The 22,674-nt window shown below is 41.4% G+C and overlaps 1 protein-coding gene across 3 annotated transcripts in view; it reads right to left on the bottom strand.

Moving 5' to 3' along the window:
• The window catches only part of RIN2 (Ras and Rab interactor 2), a 213,502-nt gene that overhangs the window by 159,435 nt on the left and 31,393 nt on the right, over nt 1-22,674 (bottom strand). For all 3 annotated transcript variants that reach the window (XM_055344961.1, XM_055344968.1, XM_055345003.1), the window contains exon 2: nt 11,363-11,489. In XM_055344961.1, the coding sequence (XP_055200936.1) occupies nt 11,363-11,489 (127 nt within the window). The remainder of the gene's footprint in view (nt 1-11,362; nt 11,490-22,674) is intronic.

Here is a 22,674-nt window from a genome sequence, read left to right as displayed (position 1 = left end):
GATGCTGTCCAGGGGCACGCAAGGTGCCTTGCTTGGTGGTGACTCATCAGTTTCTCAGAGGACTCTGTGGAGCCAGTGAGCTCCGGAGGAAATAGATGGCCATGAATCATAGTGGTCAGGAGTGGAAAATATAATATGATTCACATTAACTAAAAGAAAAGGTTGAGGAAGAAAAAAAAAACAACAAAAATTAAAACCACACACACACACTCACACATCAGCAAATATCACACTGAGCATGTCAGTGTAACTTCTGCTTTTTCAAAATCCAAAGAAGGAAAAAGAGGGCAGATTTTCAAAACAAGGCCTAATAAATCTACTTATGGCAAAATGGAACTAGCATAATGCATAAAGTAGTTGCATAAAAAGAAATGAATTATTTTTAGTGAACTTGATATTTGTTACGAGAAAAAAGGAACTATTATTCTTCATTCAATCTCAAATAGTCCTTTAGACATCTTCTTCAATTTTTGTTAAATACTATCAAGCTTTAAGATGTTAACTTTTCTTAAAGTACACTTTATCTTTGTAGATAAAATTCTTGCCTCATTACTATAAGCATTCTCTGTAGCAGCATTATTTGATTTTTCAGTAAGGAGTTACCTAGGAATACAAAATAAGGGAGTGAAGGTTGGGATCCCTAAGAGCCTAATCAATAAGCAAGTAAACAGAGAAACAAAAAACAAGCCTCTAAGCTATTTGGATCAATCACTTTGAAACAATGGAAATTACTAGAAGCTATGAGAAGAGCCATAGAGTTTAGACTTAGAAGTATATAAGCCAATGAATAATCTGTGTAGGCATAAATTTTGAGTTTCTTTGTCAGTGCTTAAGTAGATAAATATGAATCTGAATTAGTTACAAGAAAACATGATCAAGTATACAAAACATAAGATGAAGTTCATATTTGGATAGGATTTAATTTATTCTGGCACCAGAGATGGCCAAATGGATTTTGAAATTGGTATGGACCAGAAATCAAATGATTTGACAGTGTAGGGCAGGAAGGTTTTTGGGTGGGTGTCTTGGGTGGGGGCGTGGTGTGACCACACTATTATCGCCAGTGGTTGTTATGATCTAAGTGTGATGTTACAAACTAAAATGTCAGCCCTTTGGGAAGTGGCAGCAACCAATGAAAAGGCAGAGTCCAGGCATGTGGAACTCTGACATGAGAGAAAGCAGAGAGGAAGGAAGGAGGAACCAACGGTGTGATCACCACCCCCCCCCCCCCACATACCAAACATGCTGGCATCTGTTCCATGGAGCTGGGCCTCCAGCAAACAGCCTGGTTCAAGCCTTCGTAACTTGTATTTCCAGATATCAAAATTCCTAATGTATGCGGAAACCACACCCCCAGATAATAAAGACTATGTGTTATTTTCCAGTTGACTTTTCTCAATACTTTTGGTATAAAACTAGGATACAAGTGATCTGATTAACCATGTAGACATTCAAATCTCATATTTTTCTGCAATTTTAGAATAACCTTTTTATTACAAAAGCAACACAAGTTTGTTATAGGAAAGTTCGAAAATAAATTCTAAAATACATAAATTTAAATGATTAGCTCTATTAATCCTTTGTAGTACATCTTTCCAGAATTTTTATGAACCGATCTGTCTCCACATCCTGATTGCATTTCATTTCATTTTGTAATGTTTATTATAACCTGACATACGTTGCATATTTACTTGCTTATGTTTCCCACTAGGGTGGGAAACTCTGGTGGAAACACTTTGTCATGATGGCTTATTACTAACCCCCTCTAGCCACACAAAGTGTCTGATGCATAGTAGGATTTCCTAAAGATTCAATGAATAAATGAAAGAATGGAGAGTTGGTACACAGTAAATATTTGAAAAACTGAAAGCCAGGAAGTACAAGTCAACCTGCTGAAAGTCAAGGAGATGGCAGGTGGACTGGAATATTTTTCTGTTGCATCTCATTGTTCTTTACATCATCTGCTATTAGGTAACTGGCCCATATATTTTTTAAATATTTTATTTATTTATTCATGAGAGGCAGAGAGAGAGAGATTGAGAGAGAGAGAGAGAGAGTGAGAGAGAGAGAGAGAGAGAGAGAGACAGAGACACAGGCAGAGGGAGAAGCAGGCTCCATGCAGGGAGCCTGATAGGACTCGATCCCAGGTCTCCAGGATCACGCCCTGGGCTGAAGGCGGCAGTAACTGGCCCATTAATTTCTGTTTGAACTCAATACATTTGGCTATGGAATGTCTTTAGTTCACTTTTGTCATGTGAGAAATTGTAGAAGTAGTGGATTTGGTGGGAAGTGAAAGAGAGGCAACTCCATGGATGCACTGGCTGTGAGCAATCAGGGTCAGCATGGAGAGAGTGTGGGAGCACCGCTGGGGAACGCACAAGTTCCCACACCCATGCGTGGACTACCTCTGCTCTTTCCTCTGCTCCCAGGGTCTGGCTCTACACTGGCAGGAGGACATATCACAAGTGTCTCTTACCCATACACGGAGGGAAAAGGGTGAGGAAGCTGAGTAACTTCTGTAGGGACAGAAGAAAGAAAGATAATAATAAGCTTGCTCATGTTTCTCCTTTATCTAACATCTGGACATTTGTAAATCACCAATTTCCCACTTACAGAAAAAAGTAGTCAAGGAAGTATGTCTTGATTTAATAAAGATCCATTGTGTTTTTACCAATGACTTTCTGGCAGAAGCTTGAAAATTTGATCTCTCCCTTCCCTTTAATTTTTTTTCCTGAAGATGAAACACCATGGAACAATTCCTGAGTATACCATTCTGATGGGGCATAGGAACACTGATGGGGGTATAGGATTTTTCTTTTTTTAACTTTCTATTTGGAAATAATATTGACCTTACAGAAAAATTTACAACAGTCCAGAACCCTTTTTAATCAATAAGAAGAGAAACAAAAATGAGAGAATATTTGAGCAGACAGTTCCCCAAAGAAGATAGATGAATGGAAAATAAGCACATGAAAAGACGGTTGACATCATTAGTCACTAGGAAAGGCTAAACCCAAAATAAGATGCTACTACACTTCTATCAGAATGACTAATATCAGAGAGATTGACAATAGCAGTTGTTGGTGAGGATATGGAGAAACTGGCCCCCCATGCAGTGCTGGCAGGAATGCAACTAAATGGTACAGTCTCTTTGGAAACCAGTTTGGTATTCCTTAAAAAACTATACATGTACTTACCACATGTTCCAGAAATTTTGCTGGTTAAGGACCTACCCAAGATAAATTAAAATATATGTCCACATAAAGACTACATGTGGGGACACCTGGGTGGCTCAGCAATTGAGCGTCTGCCCTCGGCTCAGGGTGTGATACTGGAGTCCTGGGATCGAATCCCACATCGGGCTCCTTGCAAGGAGCCTGCTTCTCCCTCTGCCTGTGTCTCTGCCTCTCTCTCTGTGTCTCTCATGAATAAATAAATAGAATCTTTAAATAAAAAGACTACATGTGGATGTTCCTAAGGAGCATTGTTCAGAATAATAAAACTAAACACAAACCAAATATATATCAGCTGTAGAATAAACAAAAAGTGATATATCTATACAATGAAATGCTATTCCACAGTAAAAAGGAAACAAACTATTGACATATACTATGATGTGAATAATTTTAGTAACATTATGCTGAGTGAAAGTCAGACATAAAAGTCTACATATTGTATGATTCCATTTACATGGGATTTCTAGAAAACTATATATTTACCCAAACACACTTATATATTTGAAATGGGTGAGTTTTATGACATGTAAATTATAAACCAATAAAAGTGTTTGCATGAAAAACCCAGCGTATTCTTTTTTTTTTTTTAAGATTTTATTTATTTATTCGTGGGATCCCTGGGTGGCGCAGCGGTTTGGCGCCTGCCTTTGGCCCAGGGCGCGATCCTGGAGACCCGGTATCGAGTCCCACGTTGGGCTCCCGGTGCATGGAGCCTGCTTCTCCCTCTGCCTATGTCTCTGCCTCTCTCTCTCTCTCTCTCTGTGTGTGTGTGTGTGACTATCATAAATAAATAAATAAAATTTAAAAAAAAGATTTTATTTATTTATTCGTGATAGACAGAGAGAGAGAGAGAGGCAGAGACACAAGGCAGAGAGAGAAGCAAGCTCCATGCTGGGAGCCTGACGTGGGACTCGATCCTGGGACTCCAGGATTGTGCCCTGGGCCAAAGGCAGGCACTAAACCGCTGAGCCACCCAGGGATCCCCAACCCAGCATATTCTACATATTGTTCCACACTGTGCTTTTTTCCTGCTCAAAACTATAACTTGAAAAGAGTTTCATATCAGCTCATTAGCTCTCCGTCTTTTGTTAGTGGTTGTATAATGTTTCATTATATGGCTGTGCCAAAATGTAAATAAATAGCCATGCAAAAGAATATTCACCTTTCCTCATTCAGCCCAAAGGCCTTTGAGGTATTTAGCTTCTGCTGTGCTTGGTTTCAAAAGCTACAAATCCCCTTCTTCCTTTCCTGAAAATCTGTGAAGTGCCCTGTAGCAGATGCTGACAGTGCCTCACCCATAGCCCCTCAGCACCTACTATCCTCCTACAAGTCTAGAGTTTCCACAGCAAGTATCAGTGGCACTCTTGCTGAAGATCCTGACAGTAGCGTACCTGACTCACCACTGGGTAGACCAGAAGACCAGGGAGTTACTACCCTCTGAAATGGTCCTCACCAAAAGAAGTGGATAGAATACTCCAGTGACCTCACAACTTGGTGAAGCAACTCTGAGTTGAGGTAGAATCATATCCCAGAGCAAACCCACAGGACAGAGCCCCTCCTTGCCCACAGTGGGAATCTGCCCATTAACACAACTGCTTTCTCTTCCCTGTCTCATTTACCCACTGCCCCCACCATCCTTCCCACTAAGAAATGACACTTAGTAATTGGCTCCCATAACTGGTACCCTCTGCTCCACCCTTGTGCATTTATAAAGACAGAAACAAACCACTAAGTTCACAGGCATTTTGATTTAGTATTAATGAGGCACATGATTTCACAAATGGATTAATCCGAACGCTCTAAAGGGACAAATAAGGTGCCATGGCTAATACATTAGCATTAAGGCCTGCGTTCACTTGCTTGCCCAGTATGTGGACACAGTATAAATAACTTATGAGTATTTGCAAAGACGTTTAATCATTCAGGGCTTAGGTTTTTTTCTGCAGACCTTCTTCACAGGGCCAAGAACACAACAGTCAAGCCACCCTGAGCATATGCTTTATGACTTATAACTCACAGAAAGCATAACACGGCAAGTCTTTTCCATGCTAACTTGGAAAAAGTCCTGTATATTTATGGCTGCAAATTCCAACCAACATAAAAGCTCTGCCTCTTCTCCTTCCAGCCAAATTGTAGTCATGCCAGATGAGAGAGCCAAGGTACTGAGAAAAGCAGAGAAATGAGATTCTTACAGGATTCCAGCCTTCTCCTAAAATGTAGGAAAATACACACATCAATATAACTGACAACTTAATCATTCCACTTGCTCCTCTTATTTCATTCTGAGCTTGAGCAACTGGTAGGGGCAGATGCTAGGTCTCACCATTTGAGGCAGCTGGCCAGGTGGTACAAATTGTAACTGGGACAGAAGAGCTCAAGGACTCCAAACACTTTGTGAGTCCGGGATGAGCAGTCACAGTACAAGATAAGGCAACAATCCCCAGCTGAGGTCTGAGACTGCCAAAGAGGCTTCTGGAACCTTAGGGTGCACAGCTTTTAATAATCATGTCATCTCCCATTAGTAACAAATTATAAGATTTGGGATTTTGCCCAAAGTGATAACTAAAAGTGGCACTGGCAAAACTTTTAAATTTCACATTGTATTTGTACAGTTTAGAGGCAGGCAAAGGAAGCACAGTAGAGTGCCTTATTGATTCTAAGCCAAGGCGAGTAGTAGAAACTTTCCCAGTAAAGGCAGGATATACCTTTCTGCCTCTTAACTTGAGTTTGGACATGTGACTTCCTTTACTCAATAAGATAATACAGAAGTCTCTGTTAAGAGGCCTCTTGGGTTTCCACTTGCACCCCTGTGCCTCTGTCTAGTCATGAGAAGAGCCTTCTTCAGGAAGCACCTGCCCACAAGCATAACTTAGAATGCACTCCGGTAGAACAGGTTTGAACCTATATCTCAGCCAAAAGAAGTCAGGCCTAGCTGGACCTATGCCGGAAGCAAGCCAAACAGCTAAGCTCAACCCAGATAAGCCAAACCCCAGCCAACCTTTAGTTGCATGAGCTAAGTATTATTAATTAATATTATCAATTTTCCACTGAGTTTGGGGGTGGTATGCTACAAGTGACAGCTGAGGCAGAGAACAAAGGGGGAAGTATGGGAAGCCAAGGGGGATAACGCACAATAGCTTTTCCCGGTTTCCTTCCCTGGACAAATGGATGGCAACATGCAGGATACAAGGATGAAGTCCAAAATTACTTTAAAAAGATCCCCATGATTTCTCCAAGAATCCCTCAGCTTCTGTTCCCTTGGCAGATAATTCCAAGATGTATCCATCCTATACCATCTGTCACAGAACCCTTTTGGGATTGAGCCTCAGCTACTCACTGTCACCCGTTCATGGTCACATCCCGATGGCCTCCCACCCTTCCCAATCCCACCTGCTCCTTCACTGTGTGTCCAAGCATCATTGCACACAAATTCTTGACTGAAGCTAAGATATGGCTCATTTTGACACGAAAAAACTAATCATCAAGCCCTCGAATGTTCCAGGCATTGTGACACACAGACGACTTCACCACTCTCCATTTTCTCATCTGTAAAATGGGGACAAAGACAGTGCCTCTCTAACTCTCAGGGATGTGTGAGGAAAGAACAGGTCATGTACCTAGAAAAGGACCTGACTCATAGTAAGCCTTAAAGAAATGCTACTCTTTCCAACAAGACTCACTCATCCTTATTACTATCAGGCTTCTAAGCTGCTTCTGCATGTTGGAAAGAACCAGCAGGATTGAGGAAAATACAAAAAAGAAAAAACAGTGACAAGAAAAGAGGGAAATTCTTCACAAAACCACTTTAAAATTTTTAGCCAGTGGATGGCAGCACGAGCTTTTAAACAGTGAGCCAGGAGAGCAAGAGGGAAAACAGGCATTCTCCACTGATTATATTTAATTTGTGAGATTCTGTAGCCTGGAGGGAGGAGAAGCCTGAGAACTGGAGAACATACGAGTGGGGCCAGTGGAAGATACGAGTCAGCTCCTCCGTGTGCCGGCCAACGCATGAGACGTGTTTGCAGAGGAGCTGTTTCAGATGGGCTCTGTGCTGGCCTGACGATTCTGGCCTGGTGAGCAGAAGCAAGCTTGCTCTAGACCCTACCAGAGCACCCTCTGGGTACCACAAAATAGAGCACTCAAACTGCACCTCTAGGGCCTTGGAACTCAGCCAGGAGATGGAGACGGATCACCCAGTTGGGCTCGAAAATGCTTCCTCAAGGGGGAGGTGGGGATCTTCCCAAAGGTAGCTGCTTACTTGCTGCTTGCCAAATTCTCCACTCGTGATGTCATCCCACCAGCCCTACCCCTCTATAGCATGCTCCTCAGTCCGAGATCCAGACAGAGGCCAGGGGAAGGGAAGGGGGTACGCCCCATGTGCTCTGATCACATCTCTTTTGGGGCCACCATTTCTGTCAAACCCGCAGGCCATGTTGGCATCGCAGGGTTCGGGGGCTCAGCCAAGTGCACCACGGAAGCCATCACACAGTCTGGCTTTGAACCCCATCTTGTCACTGTCCAAGTGCGATCCAGGACAAGCTACTTAACCACATAGCACTCAGTTTTCCCATCTGTAAAGTGAAAATAAAAATGATCCCATCCTTATGGAGCTGTTGTGACGATGAAATGCGACAGTGAACTCGATAGTAGTTTCATGAGGCCGTGTTCATAAGCTGAAGCCCTCCTGAAATTCCATAGGAACAAAGAGATTTCAGGAGACCGATCCTTTGACCCTTCCCCCTCCCTCTCTGCTGGCTCCCTCTAGGGAGACACGAGAGAGCAACACCTTCATCACCTGCCACCCCCCAGTTGCTAATGGGAGGGCAGGGAACAGCGAAAGCAAAGAGCCTTTCCTACCAACTGGGCCCCTGCACTCTGACACGCACCTCCCTCTCAATCCCCCTTTTACAGGGCTGGGCGGGAGGGAACAGAGAAATAAATGGCCTGTGTCCATCTCAGCTTCTTCCTGCTGTCCTCTCTTCTCAGCTCACTGCCACTTTTCTCATAAGTTGTCAGTCAATGCACGTGGTTTCCTCTCAACCATTCTCTATTGTAATATTGTTAATTCCCTCGGCACAATACTGGCACTTCACGTGGTGTTGTGGGTTGCAAAGATGACCACAGTTCTCCACCCTTCCTATATGCCTGCCCTTTGCAAGACAGCTTTGCAGTTCCTCCCATCAAGGGCTGGAGTCTGTTCCTCTTCTCCTGAATCTGGATTGGCCTATGACCTGCTTTGGCCAATAGAACCTGGCAGATGTGACCCTGTGTCCTTCCAAGCCTTGGCCTCAAGAAGCCAGGTGTATTATGTATTAGTTCTCTTGGATCCTTAATGTATGGTGGGAAAGGGGGGAGGCAATGAGATACACGCAGAACAAAGGTGAGTTATCCCAGGTGAGGCCACTGTCCTACCTGGCAGCTGATAGAAGATGCATGTGTCAGCCCAGCTGAGTCAGCCAGACCAGCAGAGCCGGATCCAAACTGTCACCCTGTAGAACCCTAAACTAACTCAATGCTTTCATTTTAAGCTAATATGTTTTGGCATGGGGTGGTGGTGGTGGTGGGTTTTTTTAAGGCAGCAAAAGCTAACTGATGAATTGGGCCATAAAAAATATGATTAAAGACTTAAACTTGCCTCATATTCTGCATGCATTTATTGATTCTTCATAATAATAAAAAAATCCTCATATTCTGGTCCTGCTGCCACCTCCATTATTATTGGAGCTCTACACCTACTAAATGTAGGGTAAAACAGTGGACATTCTGGGCAAGGTAGAGATCAGAGCTATTCACAGTTCATGAGCAGCTGCAATGACATGCACATAACTAAATACAAGATGAAAGACACAAGTACAAGTGCCACCATTCCTATGAGTAAAGGCTGCCCAGAGTGAAACCAGAAGCCACATGTCATATTTCAACATTTGCACCCAAATCAATTCCCCAGTTTTGCACTTCTGAAAATATTTTCCACTTGGATAAACAACACAGTGAAATAGTGTCTCAGAGCCCTGCCAGTTCCTGCTATTGTTAATTGACTGTTGCATTTCACTGAAGTTATTTTTTTTATAGAAGTCAAACATGAAGATGTTTTACCTAACAGGAAAGACAATGGAAGTGAAAAGGAAACCTCTGACTTCAAAACACAAATCTTTCACAGCAAGATAAGATGTCGGTATTTATATCTGGAATTTTGTACTTCCTTACCCTACTGTCATCATCGTCAAGGAAATTCATATATTTTTTAAAGACTTTATTTATTTATTCATGAGAGACATAGAGAGAGAGTGGCAGAGACACAGGCAGAGGGAGAAGCAGGCTCCCCACAGGGAGCCCAATGTGGGACTCGATCCCAGGACCGAGGAATCACTACCTGAGCCAAAGGCAGACACTTAACCGCTGAGCCACCCATGCATCCCAAGATAATTCATATTTGATGCTCTGTGATATTTATTTCCCATGCCTTTTATTCATGGTCTGCTGGGAGTCAGAATCTGTGCTAGTAAACATGAGGCAAGGAAGAAACAGGAGACAGGCCAATCCCTGGCCTCATGCAGCCAGAAGTCAAACAAAAAATAGCAATGTTGGTGATATAGAAGTATCTGGTCATACAAATGACTTTACTTTACATGATATGGAAAAGTATCTCATGTGACACGAGCAGATCCCATGGAATCTAAGCTCATGGAAAGAAGATAGCTGACTTTCTGAGAGATCGTCCTTAGGTCTAAGGACTGGCAGCATTTATCTGAGATTCAAATTAAGGAAACAGAGTCACAACAAGATCATGTAAAGCTACTTCTCTTGTTTTACTGTCTTGTCCTCTTATGCCAAATTTTTCTCTGAAAGCAGCTGTGTCAAAGGCCCCAGCTCTTGATCCAGAAGAAAAGACAGCTGGGCAGTGGAGGATCTCACAAGCTTGGGTAGAGTAGACCTGGATTCAAATCCCAGCTCAGTGTGTGGCTCTGGGTGAGTCACATAATCAAAATGGGCCCCTATTTCCTTACTTGTAAATGAGTGTAATGCCATCTACCTTAAATGGTATTGTAGTGAGTGTGAGACAGTGCAAAATGATGACAATGTTAATGCTACTCATGAATCTGCTATAGGGGCAGGGCTGAACAGGAACAGTTCATTATGGACAACTTGTCTCTGTTCTACTTGGCATCCCTGGGGGCAGCTCCAAGGCTGGGAACTAGAGCCACCCAAAGTCTCAGTCACATATCAGCATGGCCTTAGGTGGGGCTGGTGGCTGGAACCCCGCCACATTGCCTTTCTGTGGGAATGGCCAACAGTGGCTGGTATCAAAGACAAGGGTGGCTAAAGAATGAGAGAACCTGGTACAAGCCATGTTATCTTTGATGATCTGGCTTTGAAGTCACTCTGTGTCACTTCTGCTACCTTCTCTCTGTCATTGAGTTCTACCAAGACTCCAGGAGAGGGAAAGTAGACTTCCCTGTCTGAGGGAGCATGGCAAGGTCCTAAGCAATATTGTTGTGGCCATTTTGGGAAAATAAGATCTGCCAGTGATGTATACTGACATCCCTCTGGTTCTAATTCCCTGTCATATGGAGACACCTACAATCCTATAAAAAAAAGAGAGAGAGAGAGAGAGAGAGAGAGAAAGAGAGAGGGAGAGAGTAAAAAGTAGGGTTAGGAAGAAATGTATGAGAAAGGGAGAGAGCAGAGAGAGTAAGGCTTTCATGTTGGGATGAGGTCTCACCATCTCAATGTCCCCTCAGTAAGCAACCAGCTTCTCTGTGCTCCTTGGTGGCCCCATTTCTAAGATGGAGACAATAGCCATGCCTGCTTCATGGTGGTGGTGTGGGAATTCAATGAATTAATCCATTAAAGTGCTTAAAGCCTCACCTGGCACATAGTCAGTCCATGCCCCATAGATGGGAGCAGCTATAGTTTATGTTCTCCATAACCATCCAGGTTTATGTGGCCAATGCAGCATACACTGAATCCCTCAGATACCTGGAATCAGGTAAGCAGCTGCCCCTGTCAGAGAAGTCACACCCACACCAACATAACCAAGCTGGAGCACACAATCTCTATGACAGCTCAGTGGAACCTGGAAATCAGGAAAAATCGCTGGGTCTTATAATCTTGATGTTACATACCCTTCACACCAGCATGTCCCTGCCTTCCTCTTTGTCTTCAGTTCAGCCCTGGCCTCCCCAGAGTCCCAAAGGGCTTGCACATTTTCTCTTTTCCAGTAGTTCAGAAGTCTGGATCTCTTGTTTCCATCTACAACACACAGAATCAGCTGTTTAGAGTTTTGGAAGCAATTTAATAATGTTGTGAACAACCGCATAGAGGACTCATCTTGTTGAGTTCTGGAAGGATGCTGCAATGACAGCTGGGAGAACATTGAATGGCCTTCCCTTCCTTTTCTGGCCTTCATTCCCACCTCTGGGCCAGGTACCTAAAGAGGGCCTTTTTCTACCAGGATGTTCTCTAAATCCCCATGCCAATGCTCAGATTTCTAAAACTCCAAAATACTCTTTCACTTAAAAAAAAATGGAGCTGTTTCCATTTCTTCGAAAGACATACGGAAAACCAACAAGACACATGAAGAGATGCTCAACATCACTCATCATCATGGAAATGCAAATCACAACTACAATGAGGTATAACCTCACACCTGTCAGAATGGCTAAAATTAACAACACAAGAAACAACAAGTATTGGAGAGGATGTGGAGAAAAAGGAACCCTCGTGCAGTGTCGGTGGGAAGGCAAAGTGGTGCAGCAACAGTGGAAAACAGTATGGAGGTGCCTCAGAAAGTTAAAAATGTAGCTACCCTCTGACCCAGGAATTGAACCAGGTATTTACCCAAAAAAATACAAAAACAGTAACTCAAAAGGATACATGCATTCCTATGTTTATAGCAGCATTATTTACAAGAGCCAAACTATGGAAGCAGCCCAGATGTCCATCAATAGACGAATGGATAAAGATATGGTGTGTGTGTGTGTGTGTGTGTGTGTATGATGAATATATATATGTGTACATATACATATAGAATTGTTGGATCACTCTACTGTACATCTGAAACTAGTATAACACTTGTGTGTTAACTACTGGAATTAAAATTAAAAAATAAAATTATAAAAAAAAAAAATAAAATAAAATTATAAAAAAATAAGATTAAAAAGCAAAAAGAAAACGAATTATCTTTACATGCAGTTTGTTGTGTGGAGAGGCTTGCAGTAATGGGAAGTACCCAGAAATGGATCACCTGGGGAAACAGCAGTCACCGGTCCCAAATCATGCTGACTCCAGACCATTCACTCACAGAGTGGAATGGCAAGTGGAATGCTCACACAATTCAAATTATCCCAGTCTCTTTGCCACTGTCTGCATTCTCCCTCCACATTTCTCTAGTGGAACTACTGGCCCCTGGGTGGTGCAGTCGGTTATGCATCTGACTCTTGGTTTTGGTACAGGTCATGACATGGGTTGTGGGATCAAGCTCCACACCGGGCTCAATGGAGTCTGCTGGAGATTCTCTCCCTCTGCTCCTCCCCCCAACTAGCATGTACTCTCTGTCTCTCTTTCCAACAAATAAATAAATAAACCTTTAAAAAAAACCCAACAAGGCTGGAGGTGCCCAACATTCCATTTCACAATCTCTTAGGGAGTCATGACCCACAGTTTAAAAACACTGCCTTAGATGACCTAGGATAGCTAACTAATAAACACTATCCTCAGAATATATAGATATTTCAAAAATTCCCAAAGAGGATGTGTGAACTCCTGAGAATAAATCCATACTTACAGATGCCCATTTTGAAAATCTTTATAATCTAAATCTTTCATTCAACAAAACAGGAAAGGCCAACCTCATATATATTTCCCTCTAGTGTGCGCATATGCCTATGTATTCATCCATTTGAAAAACTTTTAAATGATTACATTGTGGACCTCCAAACTTACCACTCTTCAAACTTAATGACTTGTTTCAACATGTGTAGCTCAGGGGTGCTGGTCTTAATTTTTTCTTTGCTCATGCACCATCCTGCATCATACAATATGGAGCCTTAGGTAGGAATCTGCATTAATACTGTTGATTGAGTTCTAGCATTCTGGCCAAATTTCCAATTTTGATTTAACAAAATAATGTACTAGGGAGGTTGACAAACACATCTGGCCATTGGAAGAAGGAGATTTGCTGTCACTATGGTGTCTCAGTTACCATGCTTGGAACATTAGCCCATGGTTTTAGGTATCTGGTGCCCTCACCACCTGGGCAAAATAGAATTAAATGTTGCAGCCAATATTCAATTTTCACTAATGTTGCTGCAGTAGCATCCCTAAGTGCTTAGACAAAGCGTTTTGAGCCTCTGGGGGAAAACATCTGCCAAGCAAAATGCTATTAGCCAACTTCCAAAGGGCTTTTGACTTAGAAAAATAAAGTAACTCACCAAACCTAAGAAGTATAGATATTGAACTGAGCTAATGGTGGACATATAGGATATATGTTATAAAATCTTACATACAGAAACATAAGACACCAGCCATATAGAGATCATCTGTGTATCAGAAAAGTATAACTGAACACTTCTCATTGGTGGGGGTGAAGTAGCTGGAAAGGCCTGGGAAGCTGTCCCACCCTTGCTGTGTTGGTTGTACAGAGGCATTCCCTCAGCAAAGGGCTTCTGTTCTCACTTGGTCATTGAACTTTAACATGGTGGTGTTCCTAAAACAAATGCAAATTCATTTCAAACTTACATTGGTTGCCAAGCCGACCAGATTTTCTCTTAGGGAAGACTAAAGTGTTTTTCACCTTGACAACTTTAAATTGCCTTAAGTTTTAATTTCATTGCTCTGTGGAAAAAGCTAAATTTATGGGAGAGTATCTTGATCACCACTATTCATTAATTAAACAAATATTGGTTAAGCATCTATTTGGTGTGATTGCACACACCCGATATTCATTGGAGGCTCTAAAGCCTTTATGAAGTATTTAAAAACTGAAATCCTCAAGGTAAAAGCAGATTGAAGAAAACAGGCTGCCAAACAATATTACCAAAGTGTTAAAAGAAAACATTATTCTATAATCCTAATGAACTGGGAAACATGGAGTTACACAAAGTAAAACAGGTTTTTTTTGTTGTTTTTGTTGTTGTTGCAAGATTTCAAGAGCCTCTATGTGAATATAATCTGGAAGGGTTAACTTCTGTGTCGGTATCTCCCAAAATTCTTTAACCAAAGAGCTTTTATTACTGAATATCTCAGGATTAGGTCAGCTGTGAAAGATGGTGACCTGGAGCGTGTTTTCTCCCTCTCTTTTCTATTTCCTTAAATTAACTGTATTGGAGAAAGGCAGCGCCATCTCTCTTTTTAGGGAGGAGGACAGAGAGAAAGACTGCAAAGATAACTGTGTTACTGTTATCAGAGTAAGACCTCGTATGTCCAGGCTGTACAACACAGCACCCACTAGGCCTGCATGGCTATTGATCGCCTATAATGTGGGGAGTCTGAATTCAGATGTGTTTAAGTAGAAAATACACACCAAGTTTTGAAGACTTAGTAAAAAAAAGGAAAACACTTCATTAAAAAATGTTTACATTGCTCACATGTTGAAACTGACATATTAAAGAAAATATGTTATTAAAATTAATTTCACCTATTTTTAAAAACATTTTAAAATATAACTACTACAAAATTTTATTTTATTTATTTTATTTTTAAAGACTTTATTTATTTATTCATGAGAGAGAGAGAGAGGCAGAGACACAGGCAGAGGGAGAAGCAGGCTCCATGCAGGGAGCCTGACGCAGGACTCGATCCCGGGACTCCAGGATCACGCACTGGGCCAAAGGCAGATGCTTAACCACTGAGCCACCCAGGGATCCCCTACTACAAAATTTTAAATGACAAGTTTGGTTCACATGATAGTTCTTTCGTTCTTTCTTTCTTTCTTTCTTTCTTTCTTTCTTTCTTTCTTCTTTTTCTTTCTTTCTTTCTTTTCTTTTTTTTTACATTTTTTAAGATTCAAATTCAATTTTCCAACATACACTATAACACCCAGTGCTCATCCCATGGAGTGCCCTCCTCAGAGCCCCTCACGCAGCTACCCCAACCCTCCACCCACCTCCCCTTCCACAACCCTTTGTTTGATTCCCAGTTAGGAGTCTCTTGTGGTTTTTCTCCCTAATTTTTCCCACTCAGTTCCCCTCCTCTCCCTTAAATACCTTTCACTATTTCTTTTTTTTTTTTAATTTTTAAAATTTTTAAATTTATTTTTTATTTTTTTTTAATTTTTTTTATTTATTTATGATAGAGAGAGAGAGAGAGAGAGAGAGAGAGAGAGGCAGAGACACAGGCAGAGGGAGAAGCAGGCTCCATGCACTGGGAGCCCGATGTGGGATTCGATCCCGGGTCTCCAGGATCGCGCCCTGGGCCAAAGGCAGGCGCTAAACTGCTGCACCACCCAGGGATCCCTATTTTTTATTTTTTTTATTGGAGTTCAACTTGCCAACATATAGCATAATACCAGTGCTCATCCCAAGTGCCCCCCTCAGTGCCCATCACCCAGTCGCCCCAACTCCCTGCCCACCTCCCCTAACACCACCCCTTGTTCATTTCCCAGAGTTAGATGTCTTTATGTTCTGTGTCCCTTTCTGATATCTCCCATTCATTTCTTCTCCTTTCCTTATATTCCCTTCACTAATTTTCATATTCCCCAAATAAGTGAGACCATACACTGTTTGTCCTTCTCCGATTGACTTACTTCACTCAGCATAATACCCTCCAGTTCCATCCAGGTTGAAGCAAATGGTGGGTATTCGTCGTTTCTAATGGCTGAGGAATATTCCATTGTGTACATAGACCACATCTTCTTTATCCATTCATCTTTCGATGGACACCGAGGCTCCTTCCACAGTTTGGCTGTTGTGGACATTGCTGCTATGAACGTTGGGGTGCAGGTGTCCTGGATTTTCACTGCATCTGTATCTTTAGGGTAAATCCCCAATAATTCAATTGCTGGGTCATAGGGTAGTTCTATTTTTAACTTCTTGAGGAACCTCCACACAGTTTTCCAGAGTGGCTGCACCAGTTCACATTCCCACCAACAGTGCAAGAGGTTCCCCTTTCTCCACATCCTCTCCAACATTTGTTGTTTCCTGTCTTGTTAATTTTCCCCATTCTCACTGGTGTGAGGTGGTATCTCATTGTGGTTTTGATCTGCATTTCCCTGATGGCAAGTGATGCGGAGCATTTTCTCATGTGCTTGTTGGGCATGTGTAGGTTTTCTTTGGGGAAATTTCTGTTCATGTCTTCTGCCCATTTCAGATTGGATTTTTTGTTTCTTGGATGTTGAGTTTGATAAGGTTTTTCTAGATCTTGGATACTAGCCCTTTATCTGATATGTCATTTGCAAATATCTTCTCCCATTCTGTAGGTTGTCTTTTAGTTTTGTTGACTGTTTCCTTTGCTGTGCAGAAGCTTTTTATCTTGATTAAGTCTCAATAGTTCACTTTTCCTTTTGTTTTCCGTGCCTTCATAGATTTATCTTGCAAGAAGTTACTGTGGCCAAGTTCCATAATATTTCTTTTTAAAAAGATTTTATTGGGCGCCTGGGTGGTTCAGAGATTGAGGGTCTGCCTTTGCTCAGGTCGTGATCCCAGGGTCCTGAGATCGAGTCCCAAGTTGGGCTCCCTTTGGGGAGCCTGCTTCTCCCTCTCCCTCTGCCTATGTCTTTGTTGCTCTCTTTCGGTCTCTCATGAATAAATAAATAAAATCCTTTAAAAAAGATTTTATCTATTTGAGATAGAGAGAGCATGAGCACGGTGGGGGCAGAGAGGGAGGGAGAGGTAGACTCCCCGCTGAGCAGGGAGCCCAACTCAGGGCTCTCTCCCAGGACTCTGAGATCATGATCTGAGCTGAAGGCAGATGCCTAACGAAATGAGCCAACCAGGTGCCCCATCACATTATATTTCTACTGGACAGCATTTCCTTATGGAATAGCCTTCAAAACCTTACTGGTCACTAACGCCACATGGATATCCCCTATCCCTTGTCTGGTGCACTTTACACACAGAGACACACACAGACACAGTGGCTGCTCAGCCCCAAACACCTTACTGTCTACAGCTATCTTGCTACAATCCTGTCCATCCTTTAAGATCCTCTCAAACTATAGCAGGCAATTGCTGGCATTTAGTACTAATTTATTACGGGCAAAGCACTGTGTTAAGTACATTTCATGTGACTCCCTTTAACCATCACAGCAGCTTTATGAAGTGGGCAGCATTTAATTCTCATTTTATAGCTGGAAGAGGTGCTCATGGTCAGCACCATCAGCTGGTCAGTGGCAAAACCCAGATTCATCTTTGCCTCATTACTCACCATTGCCCCATCTGCTGTTCCTTGCCATCACGCTCCAAGTCTGCTCAGAGTTCCTGAACACATGTATCCCTCACTTCCTGGAGTCCTCACTGCACTTCCTTCATGCATCTTACTTTATATGCCTTTTTCACTGCATGGATTACTGCACTGTATTATCATTATCACGATTTTGTGTGATCCGCATGATTCTCTCTGAAGACCAAGATGAATTTGGCTCATTTAAATCTTCATGGAAAATAACACTTTGAGACATCAGGCCGTATTTGATTAGTGCATAGCATATTCTATGTTTAAACATATTATATATTCCTCTCATGCCTTTGACAAATGTAAATCTTGTGCTGAAATAAGAATTGGCTAAATTGATGTGGATGGCTATTCCTGACAGGTGGAATCTAAAAGCAAAGCAAAAGAGAGCACCCAGAAGTCCAGTTTCCCCTCTGGTAGAGGAAATCTCTGAAGACCCTCCCAGCACAGTTCCTCTACCTACAATGAGTAGTCTCTCTCTCTCTTTCTCTCTTTCAGCTCATACTGTTAAGTTGACTCTGTCCTATGTTCTGGCCTTGACCCTAAAGGGGATCTTGTCTCCCTGACCTACCCTAACCATACAACAGTGTCCGAGAAAAACTGATAGGGGAGAGAGGGAAGGAATTAAGATAGGAATTATGGGGTGATTCTCAAACATCCACATTTCCAGGAAGTTTAGAAGACTCCATCCCTTACCCATTTCTTGTCTGAAAAGGGCACAATATAATAAAAGTAGACTAAAGGCCCTGGTTGTACTGAAGGTCATTTCAAATGCTGATATTTGCACAAGAATAGTAAATTTCCCAATAGAACATCTCTTGGTGACAGTTCTAGGAATATCAACAATTGGAGAAATATTTTTTGCTAACAGTTTTTGGTAAATATTAGAGTACATGTGAAAAACCAGGATTCGATCTGATATATTTTTATGACCTTCCCAAAGTCTTCTGTGCAACGGAGAACATTCAAATTACTTCAGATCATTTCAAAATGGACACACTGGCTAATTTTCCTTATCCAGTGATCTCGATTTTTCCCCCAGAGGCCAGGTGCCGTGACTACATGAAGTTTTCCTCACTTCTATGTACTCACATCCATGTGTGAGGCATATCTTCTTTACAGGTCCATCATTTTATTTCCCTTCTGGAATGTCTTCTTTCAAAGGACAAGCTAAGAATTTTGTTGACCTCCAACAATCTAAAACCTTGACTTTTGTTTAAGTACATTTGATTAAATTAAGGAAGGTCCACAAATTATTTTGAATAATATTCTTATAAATACGTTTACTATTTTAGAAACCTTTTCTCATCTTCAAAAATGACTAGTATTTCAGGACTCCTGGGTGGCCCAGTGGCTGAGCATCTGCCTTCGGCTCAGGGTGTGATCCTGAGGTCTTGGGATTGAGTCCCACATTGGGCTCCCTGCAGGAAGCCTGCTTTTCCCTCTGCCTATGTCTGCCTCTCCCTGTGTCTTTTATGAATAAATAAATAAATAAAATTTATTTTTATTTTATTTTTTAAAAGATTTTATTTATTTATTCATGAGACACACAGATATAGAGGCAGACACAGGCAGAAGGAGAAACAGGCCCACTGCAGGGAGCCCGATGTGGGACTTGAACCCAGAACTCTGGGATCACGTCCTGAGCTGGAGGGAGACACTCAACCACTGAGCTACCCATGCGTCCCAATAAAATCTTTTTTTTTTAAAGAAATGACTAATATTTCTAGGAACACATATACATCCATGGTAATTTTCAACTATTTTTATTTCTATTCTGCCGATTAATCAAAGGGGCAAGGAACCCATGTATTTATTCAATTTAACACACATTTGCTGAATTTTGTTCCAGGTCTAAGATGGACACTGTAAGGACACAAAGAGGGATCTGTTTTTAGATGTAGGCATCTGAAGGGGAGGTAAAGATGGGTGCAGATTCAACTGGGGGAGCATGAGGAAAAGCATTTAGTTTAGACAGAACCGCTTGGCTAAAAGCAGATGCATGGAGGCAAAGGCATGAGAATCCAGGCTGGCCCCAGGGGAACAGGGTTAGGAGGGAAAGGTAAGTCAGGCCAAGGTATGAACTCAGGGGAGGGCTTCCTTGCATGAGGTAAACCTGCGGGAGCCCCTGAAATCTCTGTCTCCGTGGATGCTGGAGGTAGAAGGACAACTTAGGGCAGATAATCAAGAACTGAGTTAGGGAACTATAAACTTCAACTTGGAAAGAAGGCACCAGACACAAGAGCTCTTATGCCAAATACAAGGAAGCATCGTCCATTACAGACACCCAGAGGATAAGGAAGTCAGGAGAAGGGGCTAGTGTGGGCAGGTACACAATTATTATATTTTTAGATAAGGTGAGTCTAAGCAGAGAAGTTCAATACCAGTTGAAAAATGAATAGGAACAAACCCATAATCTGCATCAGGATAAGCAGTCCCCTCTCCCAATCCACATATGCAAACAGAGAATGTAAGGAAGAATAGAAAATGTAAGAAAGTATTGACAGCTGCCCTCAGGGTTAGTAAAGCTAAGCTTAAGTCTGATTGCCTGTGTGGGAAGAAAGCAACCTGACCCACTGGCCTTAATAAGATAGAGGAATCACTGCTCTAAGTAGGTGTGCTATTGCTTCATTTTTGCAAAACGTGAGTATTAGGTTCTCAAGTCTGAGGTTTCTCCAGGTTGAGAAATCCAACAGGCAGTTGGAGCACCAACACAGATAAATGGATAACAATATATCCAGAAAAGAGCGTCTACAATGAAGGGGATGATGGTCTAGAGAAGTCAGATCACCCTGAACTCTTCTATTTAATTCTGAGTGCCATACTTAGATGATAAAATTGGGGTCTGACCAGAAGAGGAGAGAAATAAAAAGTGTGACCATGGTTTGGGGAAAAGTTTGAAGGAGCTTTGAATGCTTGACTTGAAGAAAAGGAAAAGCAGGGAAGACTCCTTGTATCTTGTCAAAGAGGATTCAGACTTGACTAGTAACAGGAAAGAGCTAGATGTAAGAACCAAGGGACAGATACGAGGGAAAGGCACAGTCCAAGTCAAGGTAAGGGCTCCCTGGACAGCACTTTGGCATTGAGGTGATTGCCTCATCATCAAGGAAATTGAAGCACAGGCTGGACAACAACCGAAGGGGATACCATTGAGGGGACTGAGGCATATGGCGGTGAGTGCTATAAAAGATGTCCCCATCAGTTCTATGACCCATGGGAGGAGGTAGACTGGAGCAAAAGATATATGGGTGAGGGTCCCCTACATAGAGCAAACAGGTGAGGCCACAAGTAAGATGACCAAGACACATATTGTAGCAAGAAAAAACAAAACAAAACAAAACAAAACAAACAAACAAAAAAAAAAAACCCAAGGGAATTGTGGAAAGAATTTTGTGCAAAATGAGGGAAAAGAAGATAGTGGAGCTTGAAAGACCATAAAAGAATAGGAAGAAAATTCAAAGACTGTCACATAACAAAAGACAAGGAAGAGGAAATGTTATTGAGGTGTAGCTTATTACAGTAAAGTACACAATTGTTAAGGGTATAGCTTGATGATTTTCACAGCGTTCCAGAAGGTTCTCTCAAGCCTTCCCTATTCAGTACCTTCAAAGGATAATCACTGTTTTGACTTGTGGCATAGATTAGATTAGCCTGTTTTGAACTTTATATAAATGGAACCATGCAATAGGTACTTCTGTGATTTCTTTAAGTCAATATTATGTCTGCAAGATTCATCCATGTTGTTATGTGTCAGTAGTTCATTCCTTCCCATCATTATGTAGATAACGGAAGTTTGGCTATCATAAATAAATACATGTGGACACAACACTCATTTCTGTTGTTTAGCCTTCACGGTATAATCTCTGTGGCATAGATGTGTATTCAGCTTAGTCAACTTAGCCAAACATTGTTTCAAAAATCTTGTACCAATATATATTCTCTCCATCAATATAAGAGAGTTAAAATTCTCTCATTTTTATTAACTTTGTATGTTGCAGCCATCTTGGCTAATTGTAGCCATCTTGGTGTATGTGTCATGATATACTAATCACGTTATTTCAATTTCTCTGGTAAGAACATTATTTGGTTGAGATGAGACCATCTCTGGTTGAATATTATTTTTTCATGTATTTAGTAACCATTCTAATACCCTCCTTTATAAAGTGTCTGCTCAAGTCTCTTGTTCATTCTTAAAGTGGGTTGTCTGATATATATATATACACATACATACTTCTGGATTTGAGCCCTTGATTGGATGCATGAATTGCAAATATCTTTTCAAAGTTTGTGACTCGCTTTTTTACTCTTTTAAGGGCATCTTTGAGTGAACAAAATTAATTTTAATGAAGTCAAATTTATCCATCTTTTTCTTTTATTATCAGTTCTTTTTAAAGAAATATTTGCCTTCTCCAAGGTCACAGAGATATCCTCTTATGTTTTCTTCTAGAATGCTGATAGTTTTAGTTTTAACACTTAAGTCTATGATCCATCTGAAATAATTTTGGTGTATGGCATAGGGATCAAGTTCAATTTTTTCCTTACAAATACACAACTAGACCTCATGTCAACTGTGGAAAAGACTCTCCTCTCCGTCACTTAATTGTGGGGTAGCCTTTCTTGTAAGACAAGTGACTGCATATCTGTAGGTTTGTCTCTGGACTCTCATTTCTATCCCATTGATCTATTAGTCTATCCTTGTTTCAATGCCACAATCTCAATTATTTAGTTTTAGTCTTAAAACTTGTAATATGAAACCTCCAGATTTGTTACTTTTAAATATTGCCTTGGATGTTATAATTACTTTTCATTTCTACTTAAATTTTGTAATCATCTTGTCTACTTATACAGGAAAAACCCCTACTGGGACTCTAATTGAAATTTCAAAGAATCTATAGGTCCTTTAAGGAAGAACTGACATCTTTTAAAGTGTTAAGTATTCCAATTCATATATGCTTCTATTTTTTAAGAACTTAATTAATTTCTCCCAATGTTTTGTACTTTTTGGTGTGACATTCTTGCACACTTGGTGTTAAATTATTACTTAGGC

Source organism: Nyctereutes procyonoides, unplaced genomic scaffold (assembly GCF_905146905.1).
Source record: "Nyctereutes procyonoides isolate TBG_1078 unplaced genomic scaffold, NYPRO_anot_genome, whole genome shotgun sequence".
In the NCBI taxonomy this organism is placed as follows: Eukaryota; Metazoa; Chordata; class Mammalia; order Carnivora; family Canidae; genus Nyctereutes; species Nyctereutes procyonoides.
The sequence above is the reverse complement of the archived record's forward strand: the minus strand, read 5'-3'. Positions and strand labels throughout refer to the sequence as shown.